This window comes from Calliphora vicina, chromosome 3, assembly GCF_958450345.1.
Source record: "Calliphora vicina chromosome 3, idCalVici1.1, whole genome shotgun sequence".
Lineage (NCBI taxonomy): Eukaryota > Metazoa > Arthropoda > Insecta > Diptera > Calliphoridae > Calliphora > Calliphora vicina.
This window is the reverse complement of record NC_088782.1, coordinates 70,736,769-70,755,946: the sequence shown is the minus strand read 5'-3', so window position 1 is coordinate 70,755,946 and position 19,178 is coordinate 70,736,769. Positions and strand designations below refer to the sequence as shown.

The window sequence follows — 19,178 nt, the reverse complement described above, 5'->3', positions numbered from 1 at the left end:
GCAAACTTAGATATTTTTTTTGTTTTTATATAAAAAATCGATTTTTGGTCAGAAATATGAGTGATCACATATAGAGAGCTCCTTTTCTTGTTTAAACGCTTATTGGCCACGTTGTTAGCAAATTTAGATATTTTGAGTTTATATGTATAAAAAAAACAATTTTTGTCCTGAAATATGAGTGATCACAGATCGAGCTCCTTTTGTTGATTAAACGCTTATTGGCCACGTTGTTAGTGAATAGATAGATATTTTGAGTTTTTATATAAAAAACGTTTTTTGTTCAGAAATATGAGTTTTTATATAAAAAATCGATTTTTGGTGAGAAATATGAGTGATCACAGATCGAGCTCCTTTTCTTAATTAAACGCTTAATGGCCAAGTTGTTAGCGAATTTATTTATTGTGAGTCTTTATAAAAAAAATATAAGTTGATCACACAGATCGAGCTCCTGCTCCTTTTCTTGATTAAACACTTATTGGCCAAGTTATTAGCGCATTTGTTGTTTGTGGTTTTTTCCTTGCCGCCTGCCAATGCTCCGCTTTTTTCCTAGAAACCATGAAACATGTATTTATGCGAACTTTAAAAAAAAAGAATTTGGGAATTTTTTCAACAAATCTAGTTTGTTTTGCTAAAAAGTGCTGCCAAATTAACTTGCAAAAACAGAGATGTTATTTATATAGTACTTAATTAGACAACCATTCATAAAGCATTGCCATTCATTCACTGCTCTCTATATAAATGTCAAACTATTCTGCAAAGAGAATTCATTTGTAAAAAAATTTTAAGCAAAAGCAGATGCACGGGTTGCTTTAATTCTTCCTTTTTTTGTTAAATTTTGTTGTTGTGTATTTAATTTTTAATGTGTGAAAAATAAAGTATAATTTAATTGAAATCACAAGTAAAACAACAATGTGTAAAAAAGTGATTTAAAATATCAAAAGAAACGTGCTAAATCTTTAAAATTTCATTCAAACACAAAAAAGAAAAGTTCTCATTGCTACAACACCCTCCCCCTGCTTTTGGTGCTGCTGTCAACACAAAAGCCGAAACAAAAAAAAAATATATCAAACCAAACTTCCTGTTTCTAATATTTAGATAAGAGTGGTTTATTCTTTAAAATTTATCAAACCACAAAAAATATTAAGAAATGAGTGCTATGAAAGTCTGTTGCATAGGAGCGGGTTACGTTGGTGGACCCACATGTTCAGTAATGGCATTAAAATGTCCCGACATTACTGTGACAGTGGTAGACAAAAGTTCTGAACGTATAGCTCAATGGAATTCCGATAAATTGCCCATATACGAGGTAAGTTGTTTGCAGTCAATATCCCATTCATACATACATATTTATTTTAGTTGTGGCTCTGTATATGTATAGATTATTTTAACTGGCCCAGCAATTAATCATTTCGGGTTGAGTAAATAATAAAAGACATGAAAAAAAAGTATATAATAGTAGTATCTTGAAATGTATTTGATTGTATGCAAATTTCAGAATTTATCCAAAGGGAAGACCAGCCAGTCAGCCAACACCTGTAGCAAACCTGTTTGGAATTTGTAGTTGTTGTATTGGACTAAGAATCCAAAAATACTACAACAACATTATTTAATTAATAATAATTCTTGTTAAATTTTGTTTATTTTACGTTCTGCGTTCATTGACATTGAATAATATACATACATTGAAATTAAGTGGAATGATAAAAAACATACCATTACTAATTCAATTACTATTCAGTAAAAGAATGTTTAAATAAATATATATTTAGATATGTAGTGAAATAGACAAATTAATAGTTTAATTTTGTATACCTAACCTTCGTTTGCATCTTTACACCTCTTACGAGTACATACAGAACTACTTACTATAATTCATATATTATTTGTGTTACTCCATACTGAATGTACTCGTACAAGTGCCTGCCTGTTTGTCTTTCTAAAGTATATCAGTGTCTATCACTCTAATTCAACCTCTTTTTTGCTGTTGAGATTCGTTTATTTAAATTAAATTGTGGATTCCCAATTTTATTCGCTTGCTGTTTCTGTTTGATTTCTAGCTAAAACACAATAACAAACCAATAAACTTATTAATCAAACACACAAATGAACGTGTACGCAAGGTCAATGAAATCTAAGAGGCCTTTTTTTGATTCTAAATGACACCTCAGCCATACATAATAATTGTGCTGAATTGCTTTGGTCTTTTGTTTGTTTGATTGTTTTAAGGCCATACTGGCAAACCTAAACTGTATATGCGTGTCTTTATTACTGGACGTGGGAATATTCATTTATACTTTGGTTGCTAGAATTATTTATTTACGAGTCTGGGAATATTATTTAGTTTATAAATATTGAGTAACAATCTAATAAAATCAAAGAAAGTTATAAACTCCAATTTATGTGTGTAGAATAAATTAAATAATATTTGATTATAATTTTTTACTAAATTACTTCTTTTTATATTTTTGAATTACGGTCACGTACTGTTCAATCAAGAACAAATTTATTATTATTTTTAACATATTTATTTGAAATAGCGAACCCGGCGAACTTCGCCTCGCCCCAATTTTAAGCCTTCAGACAAACTTTAGAGTAATAATACAACATTTCAAATTTTCCGCAATTTTCCATGATTTACACGAAGAACTTTCTATTGTTAGATTTGGAAAGCCATTAAGGAATAATAATTTCAAAATTTCATACAAAAACTCGATTTTTCCAAATTTTCGACTTTTTCGTAAAAACCTTCTCCTCGAAAATACGAACAACTGACAAAAAATTTTACAGAAATCGGTCCAGCCGTTCTTATTTTATGAATTGCTATACATTTTTATATATCGCTACCTTAATATAGAAAGCCCTAAATAACATTTACCTTACTTTACAGGAGAAGAAAACAACTTAATAAAACTTAAAGTTCTTTAGTTGCGATTTTTTTAACACAGATTTGTATGAAGGTCTTCAACCAATTGAATGTTGTGACATTTTATTTTATTAATGGTGTACGGGATTATCTATCAAAGTAGGCAAAAAAACTAAATTTTGGAGAAAAAAAACGAGTTAGGGCGTTTGTATATTAAGGTAACGATATATAGATTTAATGTTCGTATTTCTTTTAAATAATTGCTTTGTGATCCATGAATTCTTAATGGATTAAATGCGTTTTGATCTACAATTGTTCACAAATGCGTCACTGGTCTTAATTCTGTTCTACTTCAAAAGGAGTTTTCTTATGTGTGGAAATTTCCGAAATTTAATATAGTCCTTCTCTGAAAGATTATTTGGGTATTTGTACAAATGCTTCTTTGTTACTCATATAGACCATATGCAAAATGAAGTCAATGGAATACTCTATCAGTAGTTATAATCCAATTGTCGGAATTGCATTTGTGAGATTCTTAATAATTGGTTGAAAATTTAACTTTGAGAAATTCATCATTTCTCTGAAGCCAATGGACCACTCTTTCAGATGCTATAAACATTTGTCTGAATTGTATTTGTGAGATTTTTTTTTAATTTTAACTTGAGAAATTTATAGATTTTCTGAGGGATTTTGGCCATATTTGGACAAATGCTTCTTTAATGGTCATATGAAAAATTGGACCACTCTATCAAAAGCTATAATCCAATTGTCGGAATTGTTTTTTATATTTTTAACCAATTTTTTTAAATTTTAACTTTGAGGAATTCATCAATTCTCTAAAGGATTTTGCGCATATTTGGACAAATCCATATGGAAAATGAAGGTAATGCATCACTCTTTCAGATGATATAGCCCATTTGTCTTCTGAATTATATTTGTGAGATTTTTAATTTTTTTTTTTTTAATTTAACTTGAGAAATTCATCGGTGTTCTGAGGGATTTTAGGCATATTTGGACAAATGATTCTTAAGGTAGGGTCACACATGACAAATATTTGACGAAAAAGACGTAACCACTAAATAAAATATATTTGAATTCTTTTATTTATTCCAAAAACTTATTTTACTTTGGATGATTCAAAACAAAAAATTTAGTTTTATTTAATTTGATGCTGTTTGATCTTACAAAACAATTGTACGAGTAAACACGTCAAACAAATTTGTGCTAAAAAAGTGGTTACGCTTTTTTGAGCAAATATTTGCCATGTGTGACCCTACCTTTAGACACTCATATAGAACATACGGAAAATTAAGCCAATGGACCACTCTATCAGATGCTATAACCTATTTGTCTGAATCGTATTTGTGAGATTTTTACAATAAGAAAATTCTGAAAATATTTCAGAAATTTACTCAAGTCGATAACCAGAAATAATTTATTACAAACGAAGGCTTCAACTATTCAACTATTGTCAACTGTAAATATTAAAATTTCTGTTAGCATAATAATTGTTTGAGTAGGAGCCATGTTAATTTACACATGAACATAGATAATGGGTAAAAACGGAGCTATCTTCACACATATGAAAGCAATTAGTCAATGTATATCTAATAGACACTAATTGTCGCTAATGTCTCATCACTTGGCCAACTCCAATTGATATATTTAGGGTCATTTGACAGGAGTGTGATCTTTGTATTGCAAAGAGAAGGCAAATGGTTACTTCATAATTTATTATTTTATTATTTATTCGTTCTGTACAGAAATGTCAAAAAATGAAAAGCAAAAACTTAACTGTGTGGACACGAATGCAGTTCCAAAAGAGAATTTAAAAATGTTTTGCAGCAAATGTTCCACAGTGTGGACCGGGACTTAGAAATTAGTTATTTTACCCACCACAAGTAATCTATTGTAGAGTTGTTGGAGGAAGGTTTGTTAACAAGCAATCGGTTATTGAACTGTCTATTATATGTCTTTTTAACTGACTATTTGAGAACAACTAGCACCCTACATGTTAAAATTACTAATTACGTAGCTGATCAAGTAACCAGTTAGGTAGCTAGTAAGGTAAATGGCTCTATGTAACTGGTATGTCAATCCAAAGCGTTGACTTTGAACCATCTCATTGTCTCATTGTAATCAAAATGGGTCAATTTACCACTTGCTTAGGACATGCAAGTGTTAAAATAACTGGACACGTAACTGTTTATGTAACTAATTGTTACAGAAAGACAGGCGCAGATCCAGGGTGAAACCAAGAAGTTTTATTTAAAAAAGGAATATATAAAATAAAATAATTCAGCTAAAATATAAATTTTAATTTATTTTCACCTCTCCCCCAAATTGTTAACCTGAATCCTCGCCTGCCCTAAGTGATAGGTAAAATCACTAGTTCAGGACAGTCTCCTAGAACTGATACCCCAAATGGTTGAAATACTTGTGAAAAACAAACAACTTTTTTTTAAAATTTTTTAAAAAAATTTCTCAAAAATTATTAAATATCCCAAATTATTAGATTTTTTAAGATAATGAAAATCGTAAAATCTATCCATCGATTAACATTTAAAAGTTTCGGTTTGTTGGAGATTTGGCTGAATAATAGATTCAGTTCTGAAAAAAAAGATTTGAGTCGGACTATAATGATTTTCATGAAAGAAATAACATGAAAATGGTATAGTCTATGCTGATCAAGAAAACATTAAATCTATGATTCCTTTGTTGTTATTTTAAAAACGATTTGGTAATAAAGCATACCTTAATTTTGGTCTTAAATTTTTAATGCAACATTTTGAACTTGGTCAGAAATTTCTTCCGTAGATCTAAAAACTTTAAGCTTTTATTTCAAACTTTTTCAACCTGATAGACTACAAATATTTTAAATAAATTAACTTAAGTATAAAGTCTCGTACTAAATGCGCTGCACTTTTTTTTAATTTTCTCATATTTGTTTGCAAAAGTTGTGTCTTATCTGAGTTGTTATCAAGGTTACATTTTTTTAAATAATTTTAATTTATTAGATTGCCTATACCTACCAGCACGCATCTCTGCTGTTTAAGTCAGATAACATTAGTTTTTAAACTAATTGTACGCCATTTGATTTAAATTTGTATACATTTGGTCATCTCTGTAGTAAAAGTTGTCTCATATTTCAATTAATGTTTTTTTTTACATTACGTTGGTTATTTTTTTTATCATTACTCTTTAATTTTTAGTTCCATTTCCAATTCATATAATACTTCTCATACTGGTGTATGGGTTTTTATTTTGTCTGCCGTGCACTTTTGAGAACTGAGAACTTTTTTTCGCTCAACAATGCTTTTTTATCTTAATTGAAATGTTTGCTTTAGTTACTCTTATCTATTGTCTAGTTTTTTGTTTTCATTTTATTTTATATTTTAATGTATTTCCTTTACAAATATCAAGTAACTGACGCATTTTTTTGTTTTTATTTTTTTAGGAAATATTATTTTAATCATTAACTAAAATGAGGTTACATTTTAGAGCTAATGATTTAATGTTAATTTAATAATATGATAAGAATTAATCAGAAATTCAACTAAATTATCATAATTTTATTTCTATATCCGTTCTTAGAATAATAAATAAATATCAAAGTGAAAAGATAATATAAAGTTATATAAGAATTAAACCAAGGAATGAAACATAATGGACTGATAAACTGTAGATAACAACGTATTGTTATTATTAATAAAATTAATTCAAAATCATCTGGCACCATTCAAAGTATTTAAAGTCAAAGGTCACAATTAATTTTTGCAGTTTTTACAGAATTTTAAGATCAATACTGGGTTCGAATTTACCGTATTCGTCGAATGCAGTATATCGAAATGGAACAAGAAATCTAGTACATTTTATTATAATATCGCTATCTAAATTTTTTTTCGGTACGAAAGCTCATTCGGTTACTTTTATTTCGTTATACAATTTTTTTATTTCGTTATACAATTTTAAATTAATATTATTCATTAATCAAAAAATATCAGACATAGTTAAATAGACTCTGTTTCTTTGATTATCGTTTGTACCTGCATCGAAGACCTTAAAACATCATGCTCTTAACACCGGATAGAAACAATGCGTTTTACACCGCCATTGTGTGACTAGCAGTGAACACACAATCAGCAATGCCTAGCACAATGCCTGGTAAGCCATTCCAACATATGGCCACTGACTTCAAAAACTCACAGCTGATAAAAGTCAAAGTGTGTGGTTTTCACCACCAAACCCTCCAATACATTTCCTAAGCATTTTGATATTAATTAATTAATTAATGGCAAACTAGCACAAAATCAGACATTAAACCTATGATTTTCTACCCGCTTTGGGGTTTAAACCACAGCGTACACACAAAAGTGACCCCAGAAATGGGGTCCGTTCACCCCGAAAGTCGTGGAAAGTTGAACAAGATGTCCACCGATGTCCCAAAGAGGGAGTTTAAATAGACAGCAAGATTTCATAGATTTCCCAAACAAAAGGCATGACATGTATTTCCAAAAGACGTATTTGAAAAGTTAGTTTAAATAGACAAAAGGATTTCACAGTTCTCCCTATCATATGCTAACAAATATAATAAAAAAAAACTATTTCCAATATAAACATATCGTTCTGACCATAATAATCTTTAAAATATGATGGTAACCTTGTGCCACATGAATGCGAGTAGAATAAATTTATTTCGTTTCATCATTATTATTTTTTAATGTTTATTTTAATGATTTTTCAACAAATCTTTAACAATTAAGTTTTTTTGCACATACTACATGGTTGTTTTTTTTAATATAAATCTTGTATAATTTTTGTTCTTTAAAGTTATTTTTTGCTTGTTGTTACTTAGAAATATGTTAATATGTACTATGTAGTATTTACATTGCAAATAATATTTCTTAAACCTTCAAGAATATAATAAAAATACTTGAGTTTATAAATGATTTAACAAATTAGTATTATTTCGAAATGCTCATAGATACATTGTGCATAATTATATAAAAAAATATTAAATTTCATAAAGTTTAAGGTTTTATAACAATTTCGTAGTAGATTATAAAGTAAATTAAATTAACACGTTTATACCCTTTTCGATCGTGACGTTTTTAAGTAGCAATTTTATTTCTTTTCATTTGGTAGACATATATAATACATGTATTTAATCAGCTGAAAAGTGTGTGTAAAAAAACTCTCTTTAAATTGTCAATATTTTTTATCTACATATGAATTCTGTAGAATTTATATTTATTTATTTGGTAATAAATAACAGTTGTATTAACAAAAACTTTCTATATTCTTTAAGACTAAGCAAACATAAAATTAAATTCTTGTATTGCCGCTAGAATTCAAATATTTCACTTGTTTTCAATTATTTACCTTACTGTAGTTAATTTATTTTGACATCTTGTTTCACAAGTTGAAAAACAAATTAATTTCATGTTTTACAATTAATGTACAATAAATAACTTCTTTTTTGTACAACCTTGTTTGCAATCAATTTAGTTTTAACTTATTATACACTTCGTGCCACAACAATAAACGCACTATTGATATAACTTAAATTTAAGAACATTTAAAGAGTGAGCCAAAAAAAACTTATACTTGTATTAAGTTAAATAAAACTTTTACCGATCAATAGAAAAGTTCTCAAAAATACGTAAATTTATTCAATTATTATACATATTCATTAAACATTAAAATTCCGGAAACCCTCCCATTAAAGATTTTATAGTTGCTTCCATTACTTTTTTGGACGAGGTGGCTTGACACACAAAACACTTCTTGGGGATTTTTGTTTTTTTGTCCGGTATTATTCTTGAACATTACCTCGTCCATCCGCAACATAAAACAAATTTTTTTTTAAATTTATTAGTGAAACAAATTTTATGTTTTTTTTTTTGTTAAAAAAAATTCGGGTTAAAAAATAATTTTACCGATTTTGACCCATTGTAGGTCCGACTTAATATGGCGTTATATAAGTCGTTACAAGGACTCGTTTAAGAGTTTTTGCCTTTCGAATTAGATTTACACTGTTTAGTTATGACAATACAATAAACACTGCATAAAAGGTCTTATTATTTTAGCACTTTTTTCTTTGAAGCATAACAAAAACTTTTTAAAAATATTGTAAAACTTTAGTACTTTATGACAAATATGACTTAATAGCACACCGTGTGAATACCCCAAATATCTGACATACTTCTAAAAGCTAACGTGATAAAAAAAAATAATAATTTGTAGGTCCAGGGATAAGTTTTGGCTGGAATAGTGTGTTTTCTCCTCGGTCCTGGCGTGCAGCCTTCTGGACATTTGTCAAACGTCTGCAGACCTGTTTAAAAAAACAATTGTTCGTCTTACGACCATTTATACGGCTATGTGAACATGTTTCTTGTTCTAAAAACAGGGAATTTTTTTTTCTAGCAGGCCACACTAAAAATTTGTAATTAATTTTGTGATCAGTTGTTCGTAGAGTACGTTTCAATTAATTTTTTTAAAGTTCCCGGACTTTTTTCTTTCCCGGGAGGAAATTAAAAAATCGTATCATTCCCGGGAATTTTTTAACACTAAATTAAACCAAAAACCAGAAAATTTTTTTTGGTTTGATTATAACAGGGTTTTAAAAGAAGTATAAAATAACTATATTTGGTTGTACAATGTTGGTGCAGCCTTTATAAGGGTTTCTAATTTAATAGTGGCATTTTATCGGTATTTTCACAGTCGTAGTTTTAATCAGTATAAAATCAATAAATTCTTTGTTTAATTAAAAAACTTAAGAATTTCGACCATGTTAAATCTATAAAACATGCGTAAATTAGATACATTTTTCAAATCTGAATGTAGATAAACAAAATTGAACCACTATTATTGTTATTATTTTCTTTAAATATAAATAATATTCATTGAATATCACTGAAAGTTGTAATGTTATGCATCTTAATAATTCCTTTAATAGCATAAACTTTAAATTAGATTCATTCTTAGTAACCAAATTTTTTGCTGTGGCTTGAGTTGAGTGAAAAAAAATTCGGTTATTTCAACTGTAATACTTCTTTGCCAACTGACTATCTGCTGCTAGAACCGAAAAATCTATGGATATAATTGAATGAACAAATTTGGCCATCGAAACGAATCTGAAAATTTTAACTTTTAGATGAAAACTTATGAAGAAATTCCCGAAAATTAACAAAAAAAAATATTCCCGGGAATTGAAGTATAAAATCAAACTATGTACATTAGGCCGGGTCGATTTGTATGGACGATCGAAAAGTAAGAAATCGTATAGCAGAAACGCAATCTTCGGAAAATTCTAAGAAATTATCCCAAAGAAAAAATAGGTCTAAAATCAAATCCTATCATGCACATTTCGTCCTTTATCCAATAAAAAAACTATTAAAAAAATATACCTATACTGAAATATCATTGGATAAAAGACGAAATGTGCAAGATAGGATTTGATTTTAGACCTATGGTTTCTTGGGGAAAATTTCTTAGAATTTTCCATAGAATGTGTTTCTGCTATACGATTTTTCGTGAAAAAAAATCGACCCACCCAAATGTACATATTTCAAATGATCGGTAGTTCTTCATGGAGTTCCATTCCTAATCAATCAATTTTCATCCAGGAGTGTAATTATTTTCATGAATTTAAAAAGAAAAGTGTCTAAATAAATATTTTTTATTTCATTTGGTTACGAATGTTCAGCTGACTGCACCTACAATATCTCAGAATCCTTTCGTCCTTTATGTCCTTGAACAATTTTTTTATTCTATTGTTTCTTCCAGAAGCATAAAAAAATATTTTTTAAGACTTTCGACGCTTGGTTTTTCCTTGGGACTGAGGAGGGTATACAATTTTTGACTCACTCTTTATCTATATATATAAAAGAGTAACGTTACTGACTGACTGATTCATCATCGCACAGCCCAAACGGCTGAAGCTAGAATCACGAAATTTTAACTGTGGGTTCCTCCCTCCCCAAAACGATCCGATAAGAAGGGATTTTTGGAAATTCGAACGTTTAGGGGGTAAAAACGGGTAAATTCGGTAACCTTATATCTTCAAAACTAATAAAGATACAAAAAAACTTAAAATAGTATGTTACTCCATTTAAAAAATAAGCTGACAGGTGTTTCGTACTTTTTGGAAATTCGAAACTTTTAGGGGAGAAAACGGGTAAAAACTGTATTTTGGTACTTTTTTTGCACCCTATGTATCTTTTAAACCAATAAACATAGAAACAAATTTTAAATCGTATTCTTTAATTAACAAAAAATAAAAAATATAAGTTTGGTACTTTTTGGAAATTCGAACCTTTGAGGGATAAAAATTGTGTTAATTTTCGGTACTTTTTCATAAAATATGTTTTTCTATAATTTGACATAGACATACGAATATTTTATTATGAGCTCCCACCACGTTACAGAAATTTATTTGAATGAAATTGTACCACCTCAATGGGGATAAAAAAGGTACCAAAAAGGGGATAAAATCGTGAAAATACATTATATTTGAAATTATTAAGCCAATTTTGATAATTTTTTTTAACGTTGGTTCCTGGATTCATACAAAAAATTTTGGCAAAATGGAATATTTTTAAATTTCAAACTTGAGGGGTGTTCAAGTAAAAAAAGGGAAATTGGTACTTTTCTCCTAATGGTACTTTTTTAAAATTTTAAATTATTTCAGTTATCGACATTAAAGTTAGCTGATATTTATTTGAGTGAAGTTAGTGTTAGGAATAGGGGATAATATTTAGGTACCAAAATGTGTGAACTGAACTATAGGTACTTTTTTGTTCATCTAATGGTACTTTTTTGAAATTTCTATAATAATGGACTTAGAAACATGAAATTAAACATATATGGTCCTAAGTGAGTGAGAATTCTAGCGGGGGACTTTTTGGTACTTTTTCTTTATTGGAATGGTACTTTTTGTAATTTCTTCACCAATGAACCTAGAAACATGAAATAAAGCTTATATATAAACCGAGTGAGTGGAAAACCACAAGTGTGGGTTTTTTGGTACTTTTTCTATATTCTAATGGTACTTTTTTGAATTTTCTATAACTACGGACTTAGAAACATGAAATTAAGCATATATGGTCATAAGTGAGTGAGAATTCTAGGGGGAGACTTTTTGGTACTTTTTCTTTATTCTAATGGTACTTTTTGAATTTTCTATAACTATGGACTTAGAAACATGAAATTAAGCATATATGGTCCTAAGTAAGTGATAATTCTAGGGGGAGACTTTTTGGTACTTTTTCTTTATTCGATTGGTACTTTTTGTAATTTCTTCACCAATGAACCTAGAAACATTAAATAAAGCTTATATGGAACCGAGTGAGTGGGAAACCTTAAGTGTGGGCTTTTTGGTCCTTTTTCTATATTCTAATGGTACTTTTTTGAATTTTCTATAACAATGGACTTAGAGACATGAAATTAAGCATATATGGTCCTAAGTGAGTGAGAATTCTAGGGGGAGACTTTTAGGTACTTTTTCTTTATTCGAATGGTACTTTTTGTAATTTCTTCACCAATGAACCTAAAAACATGAAATTAAGATCGGAGTGAGTGGGAATCTACAAGTGACTGCTTTTTGGTACTTTTTCTATATTCGAATGGTACTTTTTGAATTTTCTGTAATAATGGACATAGAAATATGAAGTTAAGCATATATGGTCCTAAGTGAGTGAGAATTCTAGGGGAGACTTTTTGGTACTTTTTGTTTATTCTAATAGTACTTTTTTGAATTTTCTATAACAATGAACTTAGAAACATGAAATTAAGCATATATGGTCCTAAGTAAGTGAGAATTCTATGGGGAGACTTTGTGGTACTTTTTCTTTATTCGATTGGTACTTTTTGTAATTTCTTCACCAATGAACCTAGAAACATGAAATAAAGCTTATATGGAACCGAGTGAGTGGGAAACTACAAGTGGGTGCTTTTTGGTACTTTTTCTATATTCTAATGGTACTTTTTGAATTTTCTATAATATAATGGACCTAAATATGAAACTAAGCGTATATGGTCCTAAGTGATTGAAAATTCAAGCGGATACCTCATGGTACCTTTTGTTTATTCTAATGGTACTTTTTTTTAATTTTCTATAGCAATGGACTTAAAAACATGAAATTAAGCATACATGGTCCTAAGTGAGTTAGAATTCTAGGGGAGACTTTTTGGTACTTTTTCTTTATTCGAATGGTACTTTTTGTAATTTCTTCACCAATGAACCTTGAAATATAAAATAAAGGTTATATGGACCAGAGTGAGTGGGAATCCGCAAGTGGCTGCTTTTTGGTACTTTTTCTATATTCTAATGGTACTTTTTTGAATTTTCTATAACAATGGACTTATAAACATGAAATTAAACATATATGGTCCTAAGTGAGTGAGAATTCTAAGGGGACACTTTTTGGTACTTTTTCTTTATTCGAATGGTACTTTTTGTAATTTCTTCACCAATGAACCTAGAATCATGAAATAAAGCTTATATGAACCCGAGTGACTGGAAAACCACAAGTGTATACTTTTTAGTACTTTTTCTATATTCTAATGGTACTTTTTTGAATTTTCTATAACAATGGACTTAGAAACACGAAATTAAACATATATGTATATGGTCCTAAGTGAGTGAGAAGTCTAGGGGGAGAATTTTTGGTACTTATTCTTTATTCAAATGGTACTTTTTGTAATTTCTTCACCAATGAACCTAGAAACATTAAATAAAGGTTATACGGACCCGAGTGGGTGAGCAACTACAAGTGGGTGCTTTTTGGTACTTTTTCTATATTCTAATGGTACTTTTTGAATTTTCTATAACATAATGGACCTAGAAATATGAAATTAAGCGTATATGGTCCTAAGTGATTGAAAATTCAAGCGGATACCTCATGGTACCTTTTGTTTATTCTAATGGTACTTTTTTTAATTTTCTATAGCAATGGACTTAAAAACATGAAATTAAGCATACATGGTCCTAAGTGAGTTAGAATTCTAGGGGAGACTTTTTGGTACTTTTTCTTTATTCGAATGGTACTTTTTGTAATTTCTACACCAATGAACCTAAAGCCATGAGATTAAGCTTATATGGACCCGAGTGAGTGGGAAACCACAAGTGGGGGATTTTTGGTACTTTTTATATATTCTAATGGTACTTTTTTTGAATTTCCTATAATAATGGACCTAGACTTTCCAAAAAATCGAAGAATTTCAAAAGCGCGGTTTCGGTTTTAAAAAATTAAAAACCGATCGGTTTCGGTTTTGTGATAATTTATTAAATCTTAAGTATTATAGAAACAAAATTAGTTGATAATATAGGAAATGATATACAAATCTAAAATTCAAGCTTGGTTTAGTGAATGCGAATTTAAAAGTGATAATCAATGGTACTATTTCCTTATTGCAATGGTACTTTTTGAATATTTTATAATAATAAACATAAAAATTTAAAATTAGGAACACATTTTGCATTTTCTATAATAATGGACCCAGAAATATGAAATTAGACATTTACAATTAGATTCACAAAGTGAGACTTGATAGTACTATTTCTTTCTTCTAATTGGGGTGGCGAAGCGCACCGGGTCAGCTAGTTTCCAATAAAAACACTAGTTATAATTAGATCAGAGGTGCGCAAAAGTAAATTCTCTCACCACACATTCAATTCTTTATTTTATTCAGTGCACCTACAAACACACAAATACAAAAACTGGAAAAATAAAGAAAAATTCATACACCAGTGCTCATGCGTATTCCTAGTTGTCTCGTTGAGTGGACAACGAATACTAAAATGTAAGAGCATAAAAATACATGTGATTTGATTTTACACAATTGTGGTTTTGGGCTGCGCATCATTGAATTAGATCAAAAATATATTAAATTAAAATATTCGATGTATTGAATATGATATACTACCTACCTATTATTACGTCTTTCGTCTGGAATCACTTTCAAGTATACAATTCTTATCTTAGTTATAACATTGGAATAAACCCCTAAATTATAACAAAAAAATAACAATAAACAGAAGAATATATTGAAATCGCAAAGTGAATGATAAAAGTTCATAATATTTGCACCAGTTTTAAAATAGTTTCCGAACAAATGTAAGATAAATTGTAGATGGAAACTATAAAACACAGGATAAAAATACTTTTAAATAATTTAGAATCTAAATTTAATAGAATTTCTGCGAAATCAGACAAAATAAACATTAGAATTTAAGCAAAAATTTACTTTGATTTTTGCTATTTTTTAAGACTCGCATATACATTGTATGAAATAAACCAGATGTGTTAAACTTCAATATCCATTGGGGTTTTTTTTTTGTTTCGTTTTTCTTTTTACACTCACATTTCATAGTTTTTTTTCATTAATTATATTAACTTAAAAATGTTGTTGTTGTATTAGTATTTGTTTAGAAGAAATACCAGAATTTAGGTCTTTCTACGATTAAAATTTTCTATGCTTTGCACGTTTCATAAAAAAAATAACAGAATTCTTGAAATAGTTCAATACATGTATTGTTTTATAATTAACAATATTTCTTGGTCTACAATTCATATACTCACTGGTACGTAGTTAATGGATTTTTTTTTTTGTAATTTACCTAATGTGTGTAAAAAAGAATTATGTACTTTTGTAGTTTTAATATTAATTTGAAAAGAATTGATGTAACACCCTCATGGAGGAAGTGTTATGTGTTTTTTAGATACAATTGTGTAAACAACTCTTTTGTGTTTTTCAAATTTTGAAAGGCCTTTGAGTGGTGTCAAATGACACGTATATTTTTAACACTTTTATTACTTTTAATTATTAATAAATTTGTTTTAAAAGTCTAATTGTAAATTTAATAGCTTTGAATAATATTTATGTTACAAATTTAAATGTAAATGCTTGTTTATTAGTTTAAATTAAAAATGCAATTATCATTATTATTATTCTGTTTAACACAATAATGGTTTCTAATTGTTTCTTCAAGTAGTTTTCTGTTAGTTATTTCATAAAGAATCTTATCTAAAGACTACATTTTCCGACAACTACTACAAACTTTTAATGTATTGAATTGAAATTTCAGTTTTGTATAAACTAATTAGGGTTACTGTTACTAATTTCCCGGTCTTATTTAATTCCCAAAAATATGTTAATTCACGGGAATTTGATAACACTAAATTATTTATTTATATTATGATTAATCTATATAAATATATAAATGTCTTTGTAAGTTTGTTTGTTGGTTTGTTTATTTGTTTGAGCATCACGCCTAAACGGCTGAACCGTTTAGGCGTGGAACGTAGATAGATCATTACTGGGAAGCGTCAATAGGCTATATATTTTTTATTTTACTACGACAGAGGTAGCGAAGCGTACCGGGTCAAGCTAGTTCAGTATAAATTTTAATGTTCCTAAAAGGAAATTTAAAATAAAATAATATTAATGTAACAATATAATAAATCATATCTAAGAAAGAATTTGCTCTCACTGCCTAAAATTCAAATATTTTCGTTTAGGGCCGAAATGGTAAAACTGAAATTCCATAATTCTTATTAAACATGATATCTCAAATGTACAATTAGATATCCTGGGTAGAATTAAAGGGGGATTCCGAGTGGAGTTATATAAACGAAAATACTGGATAATGGTGATTCAGCCCTTTCTCGTTATGTTAATTCACTTAAGAAATTAAAATTAAAACTTGTATTAAGACGACCTACTAGAAAAGAAAAAAATATTTTATAAAGAAAACTGTTTAGGTTGTGATAACCGTATTTATTGGTAATAGAATGATTCAGTCTACTGTGACTGAAAAATTTTAGTTTGGGTAACAAAAATAAATCTTATAGAGAAATTCTCAAAATTACCCGACAATTTCTATTATTAAAATTTATTATTATAAATATTAATAGGTTAAATTTAATTTCAGCCCGGTCTAGATGATGTTGTCAAAAAATGCCGCAATGTTAATTTATTCTTTTCGACTGATATTGAGACTGCCATTAAAGAAGCTGATCTTATTTTCATATCTGTTAACACACCCACAAAGACGTTTGGCAATGGAAAAGGTAAATACTCTAAAATATTATTGATTTTTTAACAGCAAATAAAACTGAATTTGCAAAAAAAAACAAAAAAAAACTCCTATAGGTCGAGCTGCTGATTTGAAATATGTTGAGAGTGCTGCCCGTATGATTGCCGAAATAGCACAATCGAATAAAATTGTTGTTGAGAAGAGCACTGTGCCCGTAAGAGCTGCCGAAAGTATTATGCACATTTTGCATGCCAATCAAAAACCCGGTATACGTTACGATATCCTTTCAAATCCCGAATTCTTAGCCGAGGGAACTGCCATCGAAGATCTTTTGCATGCTGATCGTGTACTTATTGGCGGTGAAGAGACTCCAGACGGCCACAAGGCTGTAGAAAAGTTGTCATGGATTTATGAACACTGGATTCCTAAGGGTAATATCCTAACCACAAACACCTGGAGTTCGGAACTGTCGAAATTAGCAGCTAATGCTTTCTTGGCTCAAAGAATTTCCAGTATTAATTCTCTGTCGGCGGTATGCGAGGCAACAGGAGCTGATGTCTCTGAAGTGGCCAGAGCTATTGGTTTAGACTCACGCATTGGTCCGAAATTCCTACAAGCTTCGGTTGGCTTTGGTGGCAGTTGTTTCCAAAAAGACATACTCAATCTGGTTTATATATGTGAGGGTCTTAATTTGCCCGAAGTTGCTGCTTATTGGCAACAGGTTATCGATATGAATGAATATCAAAAGAATCGTTTCTCACAAAAAATCATTGAAAGTCTTTTCAATACGGTTTCCAACAAACACATCTCTATATTGGGTTTTGCTTTTAAGAAAAACACCGGCGACACTCGCGAAACACCGGCCATAGCTGTATGTAAAACTTTGTTGGAGGAGGGCGCCAAATTGGATATTTACGATCCTAAAGTAGAGCCGGAGCAAATTATAGATGATTTGACACATCCTTGTGTTACAGAGTCTCCCGAGAGTGTTAAACAAGCTGTACAAATACACAGTGATCCCTATAGTGCTGTTAGAGGAACACATGCAATTGTTCTGTGTACAGAGTGGGATGAATTTGTGGTAAGTTGATTATTGAATATTTTTTCACAATAAAAAAATTAATTTTGTTTTTAATATTAATTTAAAAAGATTTATTTTGTAAGATACAGTGGCAGACAATTTTTAAAGAAACTAAGATATTTGTTTGACTATTTTTACAAACGATTTGAATAATAAATATTAAAATAAAATTGTAATTTATATCGCTATATTATTGATATAAGTAAACAATTAAGAGTGCCATATTCGGCTGTCTCCAATCTTAAATAATCTTCATCAAAGCGTAAACTTTTAGACAAATATTTAAAACAATTCTTTTGTTAAAAAAATGTATTTACCAAGTATTTTTATATGAAAACATTAGAAGGAATCAACGCCTACAATTTCTCTTTCCATAAGTTACTTCTTATTTAGCAAATTTATCGAATTCTTCTCTATTCAATTTGCAAATTTTAAGATCTCATTTTCTAAATAGTTAAATTTTTAACGCAAATTTAATTAATTTGTTAAAATATGTAGGAAAATTTCGTGTTAAAAACCCAATTATTTACACGAAATCATTATTTTTAAATAGTGCATACAAACGAATGTCTACCACAGTATATGTATCTAAAAAAATTTTGCACACGACTTGTTTCAATTATTTAATCAACTCTTTATTTCTAATTCCTTTCAGACTCTTGATTATCAACGCATTTATCAGTCCATGATGAAACCAGCATACATTTTTGATGGCCGCAAAATTTTAGATCATGAACGTTTACAACAAATTGGTTTCCATGTCCAAACAATTGGCAAAAAATATTTACGTACTGGCCTTATGCGTTCCTGGGGTAGTGTGCCACAATTGTAGGGTAAAAAAACGGTAAAACTGAATGCAAGTTTTACCAAAAGAAACAATTGTCTTCACACAGCAAGAAGGTGAAATTAAAAACAAACGCATTGAATGAATTCCTCCAAAACATACTTTCTTTCTTTCTTCCTTCCTTCCTTTTTTCCTATTTATACAAAACACTCTATATTTAAATGAAAAGAAATCATGTCTATACTTATGACCTTGCACAGTATTTAAAGAAATTAAAGAAAAAAAATAAACAAAAGAAATAAAACTTATTATTAATGTAAATAAGAAAACATAAATGATGTACTTTATGACTTTGACAATGATGTTGATTGTTCCATTTATTAAATGGAAAGTAATTTTTGAAATCAAT

The 19,178-nt window shown here is 29.2% G+C and overlaps 1 protein-coding gene across 1 annotated transcript; it reads left to right on the top strand.

Moving 5' to 3' along the window:
* Positions 1-793: 793 nt before the first annotated feature.
* sgl (UDP-glucose 6-dehydrogenase sgl) lies at positions 794-18,902 on the top strand. Its single transcript, XM_065503105.1, has 4 exons — positions 794-1,306; positions 16,800-16,938; positions 17,021-17,985; positions 18,641-18,902. The coding sequence occupies exons 1-4, from the start codon at positions 1,148-1,150 to the stop codon at positions 18,815-18,817; spliced, it is 1,440 nt and encodes a 479-aa protein (XP_065359177.1). The 5' UTR covers positions 794-1,147; the 3' UTR covers positions 18,818-18,902.
* The last annotated feature ends 276 nt before the right edge of the window (positions 18,903-19,178 follow it).

Coding starts and splice junctions, on each gene's coding strand:
- sgl (XM_065503105.1), top strand. CDS start 1,148: ATGAGTGCTATGAAAGTCTGTTGCATAGGAGCGGGTTACGTTGGTGGA. Junction 16,939..17,020: donor GACGTTTGGCAATGGAAAAG/GTAAATACTCTA, acceptor AAACTCCTATAG/GTCGAGCTGCTGATTTGAAA. Junction 17,986..18,640: donor CAGAGTGGGATGAATTTGTG/GTAAGTTGATTA, acceptor AATTCCTTTCAG/ACTCTTGATTATCAACGCAT.